The sequence below is a fragment of the Diabrotica virgifera genome, chromosome 7 (genome assembly GCF_917563875.1).
Source record: "Diabrotica virgifera virgifera chromosome 7, PGI_DIABVI_V3a".
Lineage (NCBI taxonomy): Eukaryota > Metazoa > Arthropoda > Insecta > Coleoptera > Chrysomelidae > Diabrotica > Diabrotica virgifera.
In genome coordinates this window covers 116,210,913-116,226,487 of record NC_065449.1, presented here as the reverse complement: position 1 = coordinate 116,226,487, position 15,575 = coordinate 116,210,913, and the positions used below count along the sequence as shown (strand labels likewise).

Genomic DNA, 15,575 nt, shown 5'->3' with positions numbered 1-15,575 from the left:
GTAATAAGGCAAAAATATACGCTGTTCACTGTTCGTGACACTTCAACAGCCAGGGTACTGAAGCATTTTTTCGATAGGTAATACCTATATATATATATATATATATATATATATATATATATATATATATATATATATATGTATATATATATATATATATCAATCAAATGAAATAGAGAATGTGGAGAGATCCCCTTACGAATAATTCACACATCTCTCCACATTCTCTATTTCATTTGATTGATATCGTACGAGTGGTCGTTAAACCAATAACTTCTCATCTTTTGTTTTAAACATATATATATATATATATATATATATATATATATATATATATATATATATATATATATATATATATATATATATATATATATATATATATAATAAGCGAGTCTTCTACAGCTGTCGCCGCTTCTCGCATCCTAATTTCCAGCGATTTCTGTCGAAGCAATCTTCAGTTTTTAAGTCTCTGGCGGTCATTGCATCCTCGACATCTTCTCTCCAGGATCGTCTTGGTCTACCTCGTTTTCTTCTTGTGGGTGGAGTCCATTTTTCTATTTTTTCGGCCATCTATTTGTCAGGCATTCTCTGAAGGTGTCCATACCAGTTAAGTCTTTTGGCTTCGATTGTGTCTATTATATCTAGATCGATTTCCATTTGTCTCCTAATATCTTCGTTTCTCACCCTATCAAGTCTAGTGAGTCGGCAACATCGTCTCCAATAGTTCATTTCCATCGCCTTGATTTTTGACTTGTTTCTTTGGTTGATTTCCCAGAGTTCAACGCCGTACAACCCAATACTTTCTATTATTGTTTTATACATTCTTCTTTTATTTTCTTTTGTTATTTTATTACTCCACAATAGTCCGTGTAGCTGTCTGGTAGGTAATATAGGTAATTACTATATAATATAGGTAATATAGGTAAGGTAATTACTAATATAGGTAAGTAGGTCTTATAGGTAATACCTATAAGAACAAATTGTAACTATGTCCTGCATAGGATCTGGCGAACATCTTTATTTATAAACAACTTTTGTCAAAAACAGCCTTTTTTCCTTTTTTTTCAAATCATTGGAAAACAGTGAAACTTATGGTTAATTTAGTACAAACATCTTCGAGAGCACGGAAAAAGCTTTAAAATGGCGTATTACAAAGTTTGGTACACCCATTTATTGTTAATATAATTGCAAAAAAAGATCGAAATTGCACAAAAATTAATTTCGCAATAACTATTGTAAAAATGAGTGTACCTACAACTTTGAAACTTTTCGGGTTGTTTCGTGCTTAATATGTGACAAAATTTTCAAATCGATTCATTCAATTGTTTATATTTTATTCAAATTGTTTATCCCAGAGAGCTTTTTTTGCAATAACATAAGTCGGAAAAAATGATTTTAGAACCATTCTACAGGCGTCAATAAAAGAGCATGAGCTGAACTCTCAAATTGGTTTAAAAAAAGTAAATAAAAAATGCATTTGTTAGTAATAAATAATTATGCAAAAGTATCGTCAATGTTTCCTTATAAACTTTTTGAATAAATGTTTTCAAAAAATCTATTTTTTGCCGTTTTTTAGGTGAACAACTACCAAGTAATATTATGTATATAATAATTGATAAAAAATTGTAACAAATATTTATAATTTATTATATAAAAAAACAAAAGGTTTATCAGGAAAAATTGACGATACTTTTGCATAATCATTTACCACTAATAAATGCACTTTTTATTTACTTTTTTTAAACCAATTTGAAAGTTTAGCTCATGCTCTTTCATTTGACACTTGTAGAATGGTCCTAGCATAATTTTTTTCTGACAAGAAAGTTCTCTGGGATAAACAATTTGAATAAAATTTAAACAATTGAATGAATCGCTTTGAAATCGCTTTTTGTCACGACATACTAAGCACCAAAGAACCCTCATTTGACAAAAATTTCAAAGTTGTACACTAATATTTACAATAGTTATTGCGAAATTAATTTTTAAGCAATTTGGAACTTCTTTCGCAATTATATTAACATTAAATGGGTGTATCAAACTTAATAATACGCCATTTTAAAGCTTTTTGGATGCTCTCGAAGACGTTTGTACTAAAAAAAACCATAAATTTCACTATTTTCCATTGATTTAAAAAAAAGAAAAACAGAAAATAGTTACAATTTGTTCTTATAGGTATTACCTGTCGAAAAAACGCTTCAGTACCCTGGCTGTTGAAGTGTCATGGAAAAAACCTTTTTACCCTGGACTAATACCAAAGGAAAGCTCATAACCTGATAAAAGAAATGCAACGCTTAAGGATAGGTATCCTTGGATGTAGTGAAGTTCGATGGCCTAACGGCGGCAAAAGTGTAGTAGACAACTACGTGTTTTATTACAATGTAGATAACACTCTATAAAATCGCCATGGAGTAGCTATTGCCATTAACAAAAGACCGAAAGATCAGTCAAAGGATTTATACCGATAACGAACAGAATTGCACTTATGAAATTAAACACCTTGTAGAAGACACCATGTATTAAGAAACCATAAAATAGAGGAAGTTAATGTTATTTTAGGCGACTATGTTAAATATGGACGAGGAAAAGATAATGAGAGAGGAGAGAGGCTAGTTCAGTTTTGCAAGGACAACGAATGGTAGAAACTACCAGTCAGAAGAATATATACTTGGAAGGCCCCTAGAGATGACGGTGAGAACATTGTAACAAACCAGATTGACTATAGCATTATAAATATAAACCAAAGATTCCGTAACGCCATAGTATCGACTAAATTACCTTACACGGGGGCATATACTTAAAAAATATAGCTGGCATATACAAAAAAGAGGTATTGGAGATATAAGGATAAAAAAACAAAATAATAATTGAAAGTGCAGAGAAAATGAATAGATGGGAAGTATATTTAAAATAGCTATTTAAAGACTACGAAAGAATGGCGACAATAGAACCAAGAGGTAGAAATCGAAATACAATTATTAAAGGAGAAATTAAAAAAGCACTATAAAAAATACATGAATCTGTCTACAAAAAACTAAACAACAGAATAATAGGAAACCAAGTACGATTTAGGAAAGGCTTTAGTACTAGAGAGGCATTATTTACTATAAAAACCCTCATCGAACGGTGTCGAGATGTCAATTGTGTACTTTTGATTGTATATTATTGACTATTTGCTAAACATTAGTTGAACTTTTGCATTTTTTCACCAGCTTATCATGAACCTGACAATTTTTGGTGTAATTTCATGTTCTTAGCACTTTTCTCGTTCACTTTTTAATTTTAATTCTTTTAACTTTGAATCTTGTCGTAACTTCCTTTTTTATTAAGTTTCTTTCATTTTCTATTTATGTCACATTAATTTGATAAGTTACAAATTTAGCAAATGATTAATTTTGCTTCGCAACCCAAAATAGATAAAAATCATTATTATTCTGCATTTGAAACAAAATTTAATTCATTGTAAGTCTAATACGGAATATATTCTTTAAACAGTAAAAAGTGATAGCAAAACAAGGCATAATTATGGATTTCAATTAAAATTCGTTTTGTACATACCACTCTGCTAGTAAAAAGCAGCATTAGTTATTCAACCGCTTTTCGTGGGTTATTCGAAAGCATCGAGCCTCCACACCTGCCAAACCTAAACCTTATTGACAATAACTTACTTGAAGTGACTTGCTAACCTGCAGATATTTCTTCCGTCTCTCTTCTTGATATATTTTCTTCATAGCCTCTGCTTGTCGATGGGCCAATTCGTCTTCGCTTAGGTATTCTTTTATTTCTTGTCGCACTGGGGTCTTGTAGTGGATGGTTACTTCGTTTTCCAGATACTTCCTTGGTGATTCTGAAATATTTAATCAACTTTAGTTCTAGTTTACTATAGATACAACATAATTGTGATTTCGTGACTTAACACTTATAAATAAACATTGCATGAATATGTGGTAATGGCATCTTAATAGGGTTATAAAACAGTAAAATCTTCCAATAGAGACCTCCATCGTGGAATCAACAGTGGGCGCTAAAGAGCAGTGGTCGTTTAAGAGAAAACAAAGTGAAATTAAAGCAACTGGTCTGTATTTAACGTTATTTATTTACATCTTAAATATAATTTTAATTCATCAGGAACATAAATGAACACAATGACATTAAGAATAGGTTACGTTCTTTTGTTTCATACTTATTAATTTATTTTTTTTAATTCAGTTTCACATTTTACTAAAAGCTTAGAAATACATATTTTGTGAACATGCCAAAATTGTTCTCATATTCTCATTAAGAAAACAGTTTTCTAAATCTCTGTGACTTACACAGGCTTCAGTTAGGCTTGATATTATATTAAACACTGGAAAAACTTTAAGTTCTTTTTCCTCAGGTTCAGAGTTAGGAAAAGTTTTATTTATTTCTTGAATTTCTTCAATATATAGTTGTTGATGGTCAATGCTCCACTTTCTGCAGCACATCACTCTCAATCAAGGCAGATTGTTTTGAATCCAGTAATGTGTTTTTGCTGGTGGGAAACAGTTGTGCAAATGAAATAATACCCTTTTTTTAAAACTATTCGCATATATATTACACATAAATCCGGCTTTAGCAAAGCATTTTTTATTGTCATCGGCGATAAAGTATGTCAAGGTACTGTAACCCATAACAAGACGTTGCTTATGGGTTATAGTAAAGAGGACAACCACTGTCTATACAAGTTAAAAGCCTCTTAATAAAGTAGCTTTTCTAGATAATTTTAAACTACTGGATAATGTTGTGAATTGCATAGTGTAGAATTCCTTCCCTTTTGTCTTCACTGCAGCATCCATTTGGCTTGCATATTGTAGAAGCCTTGGAGGTGTCACCAGGAAAATGGTCCAATAAGTTTTTCAATTGAAAATCTTTTAAAATATTTTACTTTAAAAATATTTTTATTAGGTTGAAAAACTTAGACTTTCATTTAGCAGATGCCGCTACGCACCTACTACCTTCACGTCAGTTGCAATGGGGGACTAATAAATGTCGAAAATGTTTACCTGGAGTAGAGATAGCAGCCTATGAATTCTCTAAATAGCCTCTAACAAGAGGTGAAATCGTCGATAAGAATGCTGGCCGCGCTCTCTAACCTAATTAAAAGTTATAGGTCTGGATCCCGCGTATGAAAAAAAAGTTGATTAATATCAAGCTGAAAATTTGTTAATAGCTTAAGGGTGTCTAGTCGAATAAACTTTGATATGTGTGAACACTGCAACAGGGGTAGTTTTAATTGTGAAACAGGTTAAAAATTTGGAACGGTCACAGCACGAAAACGGCACATTTATTTTGTCCGACAGAACAGACTTTAACTCTTCGAACAGAGATTAAACTCTCATGCAAAAATCAGACTCCTATTTATCACCAAATGGGCGTTTTAATGAGTGGAACATGTAGAATATGTCAAATGACAGGAATTATGACAGGTAATAAATAGCAGTCTGATTTTTTCATGAGAGTTTAATCTCTGTTTGGAGAGTTTAAGTCTGTTCTGTCGGACAAAATAAATGTGCCGTTTTCGTGCTGTGACCGTTCCAAATTTTTAACCTGTTCCACAATTAAAACTACCCCTGTTTCAGTGTTCCCATATATCAAAGTTTATTCGACTAGACACCCTTAAGCTATTAACAAATTTTCAGCTTGCTATTAATCAACTTTTTTTTCATACGCGGGATCCAGACCTATTAAGACAGTTTTGGTTTCGCATTGCAACTGAATAAAAATGGTATACATTTTTATTTTTATACTGGATAATGCCTTGGTCCAACGGATCACAATGTGAGGTAGTAGGATGGAAAAAAAAAGTTTAACATTATTCAATGCAATCTTGGAGTAAGATGTAGCATTATAGTTCAGAGAAAAAGTAAAGAAAAAAATATCCTGTTCGTGACACAACCCCCTCCAGGCCGAAACCAAATTTTTAAGTAGTATGGACATCTGCATTAATAACCTATATGTTTCCTGCTGCCGATTTTGATGATATACATAGTTATAAACAAATGAAAATCAAAAAACGGTAAATTTTCGCTTTTTTCGTCTATAACCAAAAAGTTAAGTATTTCAAACAAATTTGAGAGTGAGAAACTCATAAATCGTATAAAAAACTTCAATATGGCGTTCGCTGAATATGTCTATCCTTATTGGTTGCTTAGAAAATTGCAAAATAAATCATAAATTTTGAGTTTTTATAAATATTCATAACTTATGTAAAAATTAACTTAGAACATTCTTATTACACGGAATGCTCAGACTTCTGGTGCTTAAATCATACCTTAAATTCTAAAGCAATTGGTCAAATAGTTTAAAAGGAATTTAATTTGTTTATATGGTGTGGAGATCTGGACTCTCAAACAGAACAACATAAAAAGTATTGAAAGTTTCGAGATGTGGTGCTACCGTCGAATGCTGAAGATAAGTTGGGTTGAAAGAATCACAAATCTTGAAGTAATACGAAGGATAGGAAGAGACCCAGAAATTTTGTTAACGATAAAACGAAGAAAACTCGAGTATTTGGGTCACTTGATGAGAGGTCATAAATACGTATTACTTCAAAATATAATGCAAGGAAAAATGGAAGGAAAACGGAATCCAGGCCCTAGAAGAATGTCATGGTTGCGGAATTTGAGAGAGTGGTTTGGCTGCACCACTAATGAACTTTTTAGGTCAGCTGTAAACAAAGTCAGGGTAGCCTTGATGATTTCCAATCTCCGATAGGAGTGGCACAAGAAGAAGAAGAATTTGTTTATCCCAAATTAATTTTTTTTGCAACGCTATAAGTCAGAAAATGATGAAGTTACACTAATACTTTGGATAGTTTATGAAAGAAGATTTATACTATTAATTTAATTTAAAAAAAATGACAAAAAATAATTCTATATACTGCAAAATTTTTTTGCAAAAACATGTGAATTAAAATAAGGGGGGATAACTTCGTCCTTAATTGTCCTAGGACAATTGTCTTTTCTTTTTAAATGTGTATAAAAATTCAGTCTTTCCAAATATGAAAAAATAATTTTTCTACGGGTAACGGTTAAAAAGTTATTCTAATTGTTTATAAGTAAGCAAACAATCGACGTGTTTTTGCAAAATAATTTTACACTGTTTAAAATTACTTTTTGTCATGTTTTTTTAATTAAGTCAATAGTATAAATGTTCTTCTTCCATAAACTGTCAGAAGTCTTACTGTAACCTCATAATTTTCTGACTTATACTGTTGCAAAAAAAAATGAATTTTTGATAAACAAATTAAATAACTTTTAAACTATTTGATCAATTGCTTTGAAATTTAAAATATAATTTAAGTACCAGAAGTCTCAGCAATTCGTGTAATAAGAAGGCTCTAAGTTAATTTTTACATAAGTTATGAATATTTATATACACTCAAAATGTATGATTTATTTTGCAATTTTCTAAGCAACCAATAAGGATAGACATATTCAGCGAACGACATATTGAAATTTATTAGACGATTTATGAGTTTCTTACTCTAAAATTTGTTTAAAATGCTTAACTTTTTGGTTATAGACGAAAAAAGCGAAAATTTACCGTTTTTTGATCTTCATTTGTGGGTTCAAAAGCGGCTGCAGGAAACATAAAGGTTATTAATATAGATGTTCATACTACTCAAAAAAATTAGGTTTCGGCCTGGAGGGGGATGTGTCACGAGAAAAACCTTATTTCTCTGGACTAATATCCAGAAACAATACCACTTTTCTATTCTGCTTTTTTATCTACGTGGAGCCGTTTCATCATAATGTCTGGTATCATCCATGTCTTTTTGTTGGAGATTTTTGCTTTTGCCTGTATAAGTTCTTCCCCTTTTCAGTTTCTATATGTGCATAGAAAAAAAAGAAATTCGTTGTTTTGAACTTTTACTGCCAGAATACTTATTATTTTTAAATGCATATTTGGATCATTATGCACCAATCAGAAAAATGAATAATAAGCAGTAAGCAATACTAGTTGTAGGAAAGCGAAATGTGGGAAGACGAAGAACATCCTGGCTTAAAAACTTAAGGAAATGGTTCGAATGCAGTAGTGCAGAGCTGTTTAGAGCGGCAGTCAACAGGGTCCGCATTGCCATGATGATTTCCAACGTTCGATAGAAGATGGAACTTAAAGAAGAAGAATACTACATGTAGTGCCCGGGAAATCCGAATTGGTCGTTATACGCAGGTGGCCACTTTATGGGCGTGGTTGCTTTCAGAGGTTTTACTTAATTTCGTTGATTCGGCGTTGAATTTCCTCCTTCAATGCACGGGTGGTCGTAGGCTTGTTGCCTAAACTTCAAATAACCCCATAAAAAATCAAATGGTGTTAAATCATACGATATAGAGGGTCAATTCTGATCAGTGAAACGAGAGAGTACACGGCCAAGAAATGTCTCATTCTTCTTCTTCTTTGTGTGCCGTGCTTGTTTTCAAGCGTTGGCTATCGTCAACGTATTCTCGGTAGGCAGCTATATGAAACAATTCCTCGACCGTTCGACCTGTCTACTGTCTAATGTTACGCAGCCAAGACAATTGTTTTCTTCCAACCTAACCTTTTCCTTCGATTTTGCCCTGAATGATCAACCGCAGTAAGCGATATTTAGGTCCTCTCATTATATAACCGAAGTATTGAACCTTTCTCATTTTTATGGCGTTGACCAATTCTCGCTCTTTGTGCATGGTCTCCAGCACACGTTCATTAGATATCTGTGCTGTCCATGTGTCCATGGGATTCTGAGCATGCGACGGTAATACCACAACTCGAACGTTTCTAATTTGTTGAGATTCTTCACTTTTGTTGTCCAAGTTTCATATCCATAGAACAAAACAGACCAGACGTAGCACTTCAATACTCTTAGACGTGTAGTCAATGAAAGACTTCTACTGCACAATACAGAACGCCAGCTAATAAAGCTTTTTCGTGCAAGTTCTATTCTGGTCGAAATTTCCTCATCACTTTCAACCCTAGAGTCAATCCAGCTACCCAGATATCTAAAATATTCCACCCTAACCAGGATTTTGTTATCTAATTTTAGTACTGAGTCTTCGATATTAATTTTTCCGACCACCATCCATTTTGTTTTTTTTTGCGATGATTGTTAAGCCCTCTGCAATGCATTCGTTGTTTACAGCATTCAACAGGGTTTGAAGGTCTTCCAGACTCTCTGCCATTATGGCGGTATCATCTGCGTATCTGATGTTATTCATGATTTCACCACCGATTTTAACACCGTCGCGACGATTATTTAACGCTTCATCAAAAATTGGTTCGGTGTAGGCATTGAAAAATGTCGGTGACATAACTCATCCCTGTCTGATACTATGTCAGTACTTTCAGTGTTTCTCATGCAGTACTTTCAGTGTTTTATGGCATATGGCACCGTCTTGTTGAAACCACATGTCGAACATGTTAATATCACCAAATTTAGGCACGACTAACAAAGAATCAACGTGAAAATGTGCTTTATGGCTTAGGATGATTTTCACTCTCACGCATTTTTTCGACATTGAAATTTGATCGGCTTGTTTTTGGACGCTGGACGACCAGTGTGGTTAGCATCTCAAATTGATCCATTCTCCCTGAATATTTCAAATACCTATTATCTTCACAGTTAACGATTTTTTAACTATGGCCGCCAAATTTTCATTGTTTTTAAAATATTGTTCAACAAAGAAAATGAGTTGTTCTCTGGTGTAACGCTCCATTTTTAATTCTAAACTGTCAGCTACCAAACTGTTTTTTGGTGCCAACACTTCACTGCACAAATAGAGGCAAATTCAGATATTGCGTGCATTCTTACTTAGATGTTTACTTATACATATATTTCAGATTCAGGACTTTTTCGGTCGATTTGTTGTGTATCCTCAATCTGGCGTTATACTTTGTGTCTTTGAAATTATATTTCGTCATAAAATTCTACTCCACTGGACACACCTAATTTTTTTTATTAATATATTGTTGCAATACATTCCCAATACATGTTGCCAGGTATTAACATGACAATATTGAGATGTTACATTCATACAGTTATATTCCACAGACCCACTCGAAAACCATTTTGTTACATTGTAAGTTTAATTTTACATTTCATATAATTTCACATTCGCAGAACTATAAGAGTTTTAAAATTTCAAGTATTAATAATACTTGAAACTTGAAACATAATGAACACTTCCCTGTATAAAACTATTTGTAATTTAATGTTCGTGATTGTTTCCCTCTTAGAATACTAATTATATTTTATAGTGCATAAGCACACTTGAATGTAGGTTAGTAATTAATGCAAGATGTGAAAGAATTACATGTCGAATAATTTCTTTTACTTAAACGTATAAAATTACAATTTATTAATACGTAGGTACTTCGAGTACTAAATACCTACACTTAATTATGTATTAATTAAACTATCTATGTCTATGCTTTAAAAAATAAAATTTATTATTAATAAAAATTTATACTTGGTATAAATGGCAAATATTCGTTACTACCCCAGGCTCTGTCTGAAAAATAGGTCGATTTCAGGATATAATTCAGGAATTTTTGAAACCTATCAGGTGTTGTAAAGGACGATTCCAGGAATAACTTCTACTAAAATGTAACCAAAAATATTGTGCGCTTTTTTTTATTGCGATTTTCATTTGTTAAATTTGCAATTTTTAATGATTTTTAATTTTGCAGCTTAGGATATTGATTTTAGAGAAAAACTTTTTAAAAGAAAGTTGTAGTAAATTAAAAAACCTACAATTTGAGGTATGATAAGTTTAATTTCTTTAATTGGTTATCGCAAAACAGCCTGCGAAAGTTCCAAAATGGCCGTTTTTTACAATTGCATTATTTATTGTACAAATAATTTTTTTTATTTTTTAAAGCTTTAAAATGAAGATCTTTCAATTCCAAATATAAAAAAAATTGTAAAGCCAGATTAACGAATTTGTTGCTTAGATATTATAAATTGTTTATCCCAAGAGGTTAAATGTCGAAGGCTATAACTTTTCGAAAAAAAATCGTAGAGAGTTGGTGAAACATCCAATCTCCTTCTTAAGAGTTATATTTTCATATTCTGATGTAAATAAATGCGTAAAACATTTTTAAACCTCTAATTTTTGGGTTTGAAAATAAGGGGGCAAATTTCGTTATAAACATTTAGAGCTGAAGCGACCCTGTACATCCTATGAGTTTCTAACTTACAGATTATTGTTGCTAAAGATGAAACGAAGATTTATAAAAAAATAAAAAATTTCTACGACCAACTGAAGCCGAGATAATTTTTGGGTTTGAAAATAAGGGGGCAAATTTCGTTATAAACATTTAGAGCTGAAGCAGCCCTGTACATCCAATGAGTTTCTAACTTACGGATTATTATTGCTGAACACGAAACGAAGATTTATAAAAAAATAAACAATTTCTACAACCAACTGAAGCCGAGATAATTGTTTTTTTTCTTCTTAAATCGTAGTGCCTTTATTTATAACAATTAAGAAATTATTTTAAAGTCATTGACTAAAGAAAGACTTATGTTATCTCAAAATAAAAATTATTATAAAATATAATTACATTTAATTATTACAAATTATTTTTAAAATCGGTGCTTTTGCAAGCGGCCGAATTTTGCAAATCGATCGGCTCGCTTCAAATCCGCGCGCTCGGAAAATTTTTACGTAAGTTGTATTAAATTTTGACAGAAAACAATTTAATAATATTACCATTATAATATACAGTCCATTTACCACTGTATTTGTTTTTCTTGATAAACTTTTATATTTATTTTATATTTTATAATAATTTTTATTTTAAGATAATATTTATAAGTCTTTCTTTAGTCAATGACTTTAAAATAATTTCTCAATTGTTATAAATAAAGGCACTACGATTTAAGAAAAAAAAACAATTATCTCGGCTTCAGTTGGCTGTAGAAAATTTTATTTTTTTTATAAATCTTCGTTTCGTCTTCAGCAACAATAATCTGTAAGTTAGAAACTCATAGGATGTACAGGGCCGCTTTAGCTCTAAATGTTTATTACGAAATTTGCCCCCTTATTTTCAAACCCAAAAATTATCTCGGCTTCAGTTGGTCGTAGAAATTTTTTATTTTTTTTTATAAATCTTCGTTTCATCTTTAGCAACAATAATCTGTAAGTTAGAAACTCATAGGATGTACAGGGCCGCTTCAGCTCTAAATGTTTATAACGAAATTTGCCCCTTATTTTCAAACCCAAAAATTAGAGGTTTAAAAATGTTTTACGTATTTATTTACATCAGAATATGAAAAGATAACTCTTTAGAAGGAGATTGGATGTTTCACCAACTTCTACGATTTTTTTTTTCAAAAAGTTATAGCCTTCGACATTTGACCTCTTGGGATAAACAATTTATAATATCTAAGCAACAAATTCGTTAATCTGGCTTTACAATTTTTTTTATGTTTCGAATTGAAAGATCTTCATTTTAAAGCTTTAAAAAATAAAAAAATTATTTGTACAATAAATAATGCAATTGTAACAAACGGCTATTTTGGACCTTTCGCAGGCTGTTTTGCAATAACCAATTAAAGAAATTAAACTTATCATACCTCAAATTGTAGGTTTTTTAATTGACTACAACTTTCTATTAAAAAGTTTTTCTCTAAAATCAATATCCTTAGCTGCAAAATTAAAAATCATTAAAAATTGCAAATTTAACAAATGAAAATCGCAATAAAAAAAGCGCACAATATTTTTGGTTACATTTTAGTAGAAGTTATTCCTGGCATCGTCCTTTACAACACCTGATAGGTTTCAAAAATTCCTAAATTATATCACGTTTTTTCACCCACAGCCTGGGGTATACGTGCGCTAAAATGAATTGGCGACCGTACGTTCACGAAAGTTAAAATACGAAGAGTGGTAGGCAAAACTACGCACTTTACTATTATTATTTTGTATTTTGACAACGACACCCGACTTGGGCTTCGAAACGTTAATAAAATCATTTTTAGGTAAAATTGTGGCTTATTTCCCATTTGAATATACTTGATTATAAAAATGCCACAAGAAAATAGCTTCAGAACAACATTACTATTTAACACCTATGTTACTGGCATTTTTTATATACGTAGATTACGTAAAAGGTACACGTAAGTTGAAAATGGTTTTTTATGGTGAAGTGCATCGCATCCCCAACAACTAGCAGAGAGATGAACTTGGATCGCCCAACAATGGAGCTAAGAGTCAGACGCAGAATTAAGAGTAAGTACATAAAACAAGAGCAGCGGAAAATGAAGAATATTTGACACGAACTGGCAAAGATGAACTGTACAGCAAAATGCTCCTTTCCATGAAACACAAGCTGTCCGGCGGAATATTTTACGCTAAACTTCTGGCTCCATCGAACTTCAGCAAGATATTTACGATAAAACAAATTTTCAAATTTCTAGTTTCACCTGAAATGTGCGAAATTAATCTAACAGAAATCAACAGAAAATGTAAACAAATAACAGAACACTACAATTATTGTACTTATATGTTTTTTAAATAATAATTATGACATTATGGAGATGAGACGGATGGTAAAAAACAAAAACCTAACAAGATACAAAGAACTCAACAGGGAAATTGAGAGAAAGATAAATGTAGCCAACGAAGAGTGGATGAAAGAAAAATGTAAAGAGGTAGAAGATCTGCAAAGGAAGCATAAAGATAGATAATTACACAAAAAGGTTAAAGAAGTAGCTGGAATATGGAAACCCAAACATTTATCTATTCTAACAAACAAGAAAAACCAAATGGAATTAGATCTTGAAAAACAGAAAGAAATATGGGAACAATATCTTAAATATTTGTTTGGTGATCAGAAAACAGAAGAGCCCCCACAAATAGATATACAGGGTGAGTTTTTAGTGCGGGATCGGTCGATAATTCCATTGCGGTATAGAATATCGAAAAAAGTTATTTAGAAAAAATGTAGGCAATGATATTCTCCACGCTTGGAAAATATGTCCCTTTCTACAGGGTGATCAATAACAGCGTGGTATACCAAACATATAATTTTTTAAATGGAACACCCTATATATTTTCTCATATTTATATTCCCCTCATAATTCTGATTCATATAATATATGGTTTTGCATTACTATACAGAGTATTTAACAAGTTATGACCATTTTTATTTCTAAATCCCTATGAGATTAACACCCTGCATATAAAGAAGTAATTCATAGACAATAATTTGTTTTATGTAGTAGGATAAACAATATACTGTAGTTTTTAAATTAAGTCCAATTGAAATCATTGACGAATGTTTGTATACAGGGTGAACTACAAAACCAAATTACGATTTTCTCTATTTTTTTAAATGGATCACCCTATATTTTATTTTTCAAAAATATTGTATTTATTATACTCTTTCATTTTTATATAGAATTCCCTATATCTAAACTTATTACTTTCGGAGATATTTTTAGTTTTCTTCAACTTTCGGGAATACATTCAATTTTTCTAGTAGAAATAAGTTGGTATTGAATGATAATTAAACAAAATTATTTTTATTCAATAAATCACTAACACAAAATATAAACCATAGCAATATGCAATGAATGTATCAATAAATTCCTACAATCCAATATACAAGAATCATACAATTCCTACAAAAAAAATATAGGTATGTTGTGTATAATAAAATTACAAGATTATTTTTATTTAATAAACAACTCACACAAAACATAAATCAAAACAATATACAACTAATTTAATAGTTTTTAGATTATTATATCAACAGCATTCTAAGCCAAGAAGTTTTTAGTAACACATTCCTAATAGCAGATTGTGACCCGCAGTTATTAATAATATAATTTTCATATTAAATTTCATTAATATGCATCAATAAGAAATCCCTACTTTGTTAACACTCAAACTAGGTGATCTATAAATGTTTAAGGTGATATTGTTAGAGATTATGTGATTGGTCCACATTTTTTGACGGTTGAGGTTTTTATACGAGGGTGCTCCAGTTCTTCCAAAATTGATTTTTTTCAAGTGGGGCTATATAAAAAACCTTGTATACCAGAAGCATCCAACAACGCTTGAAGATATGAAAAATAGAATAAAAGAAGCTTTTAATAATATTGACTTACAAAAATGTTAGAAATGTGGCTCGGTCATTTGAATATCGGTTACAAAATGGCATAGACGTTGAAAGTGGTCATTTTCAACATTTACTTTAGACTTATATCCTTAACATCACATTAATTGGTACATTCATTAAATTTTGTTATGGTTTATTATTTTTTTGTTAGTTATTTATTGAATGAAAATATTTGTTATATTATTACATAATAGTTATTTGTTAAGTTATTTATATTTATAAGAATAATTGAATGTATTCCCGGCAAATGAAGAAAACTAAAAATATCTCAGAAACTAATAAGTTTAGGTATAGGAGATGCTATATAAAAATGAAAGAGTATCATAAATACAATATTTCAAAAAAATAAAATATAGGGTGATCTATTAAAAAAAATTGAGAAAATCGTAATTTTGTTTTGTAGTTTAAAAGTGCTTATAAAAATGAATGTTCTACTAAAAAATTCT

At 31.0% G+C, this 15,575-nt stretch overlaps 1 protein-coding gene across 14 annotated transcripts in view; it reads right to left on the bottom strand.

Moving 5' to 3' along the window:
• LOC114328625 (uncharacterized) overlaps positions 1 to 15,575 on the bottom strand; it is an 895,031-nt gene that overhangs the window by 57,247 nt on the left and 822,209 nt on the right. For 13 of the 14 annotated variants that reach the window (XM_050655804.1, XM_028277517.2, XM_028277524.2 and 10 more), the window contains one exon: positions 3,669 to 3,847. In XM_050655804.1, coding sequence (XP_050511761.1) covers positions 3,669 to 3,847 — 179 coding nt within the window. The remainder of the gene's footprint in view (positions 1 to 3,668; positions 3,848 to 15,575) is intronic. The other variant, XM_028277519.2, reaches the window with a different exon arrangement.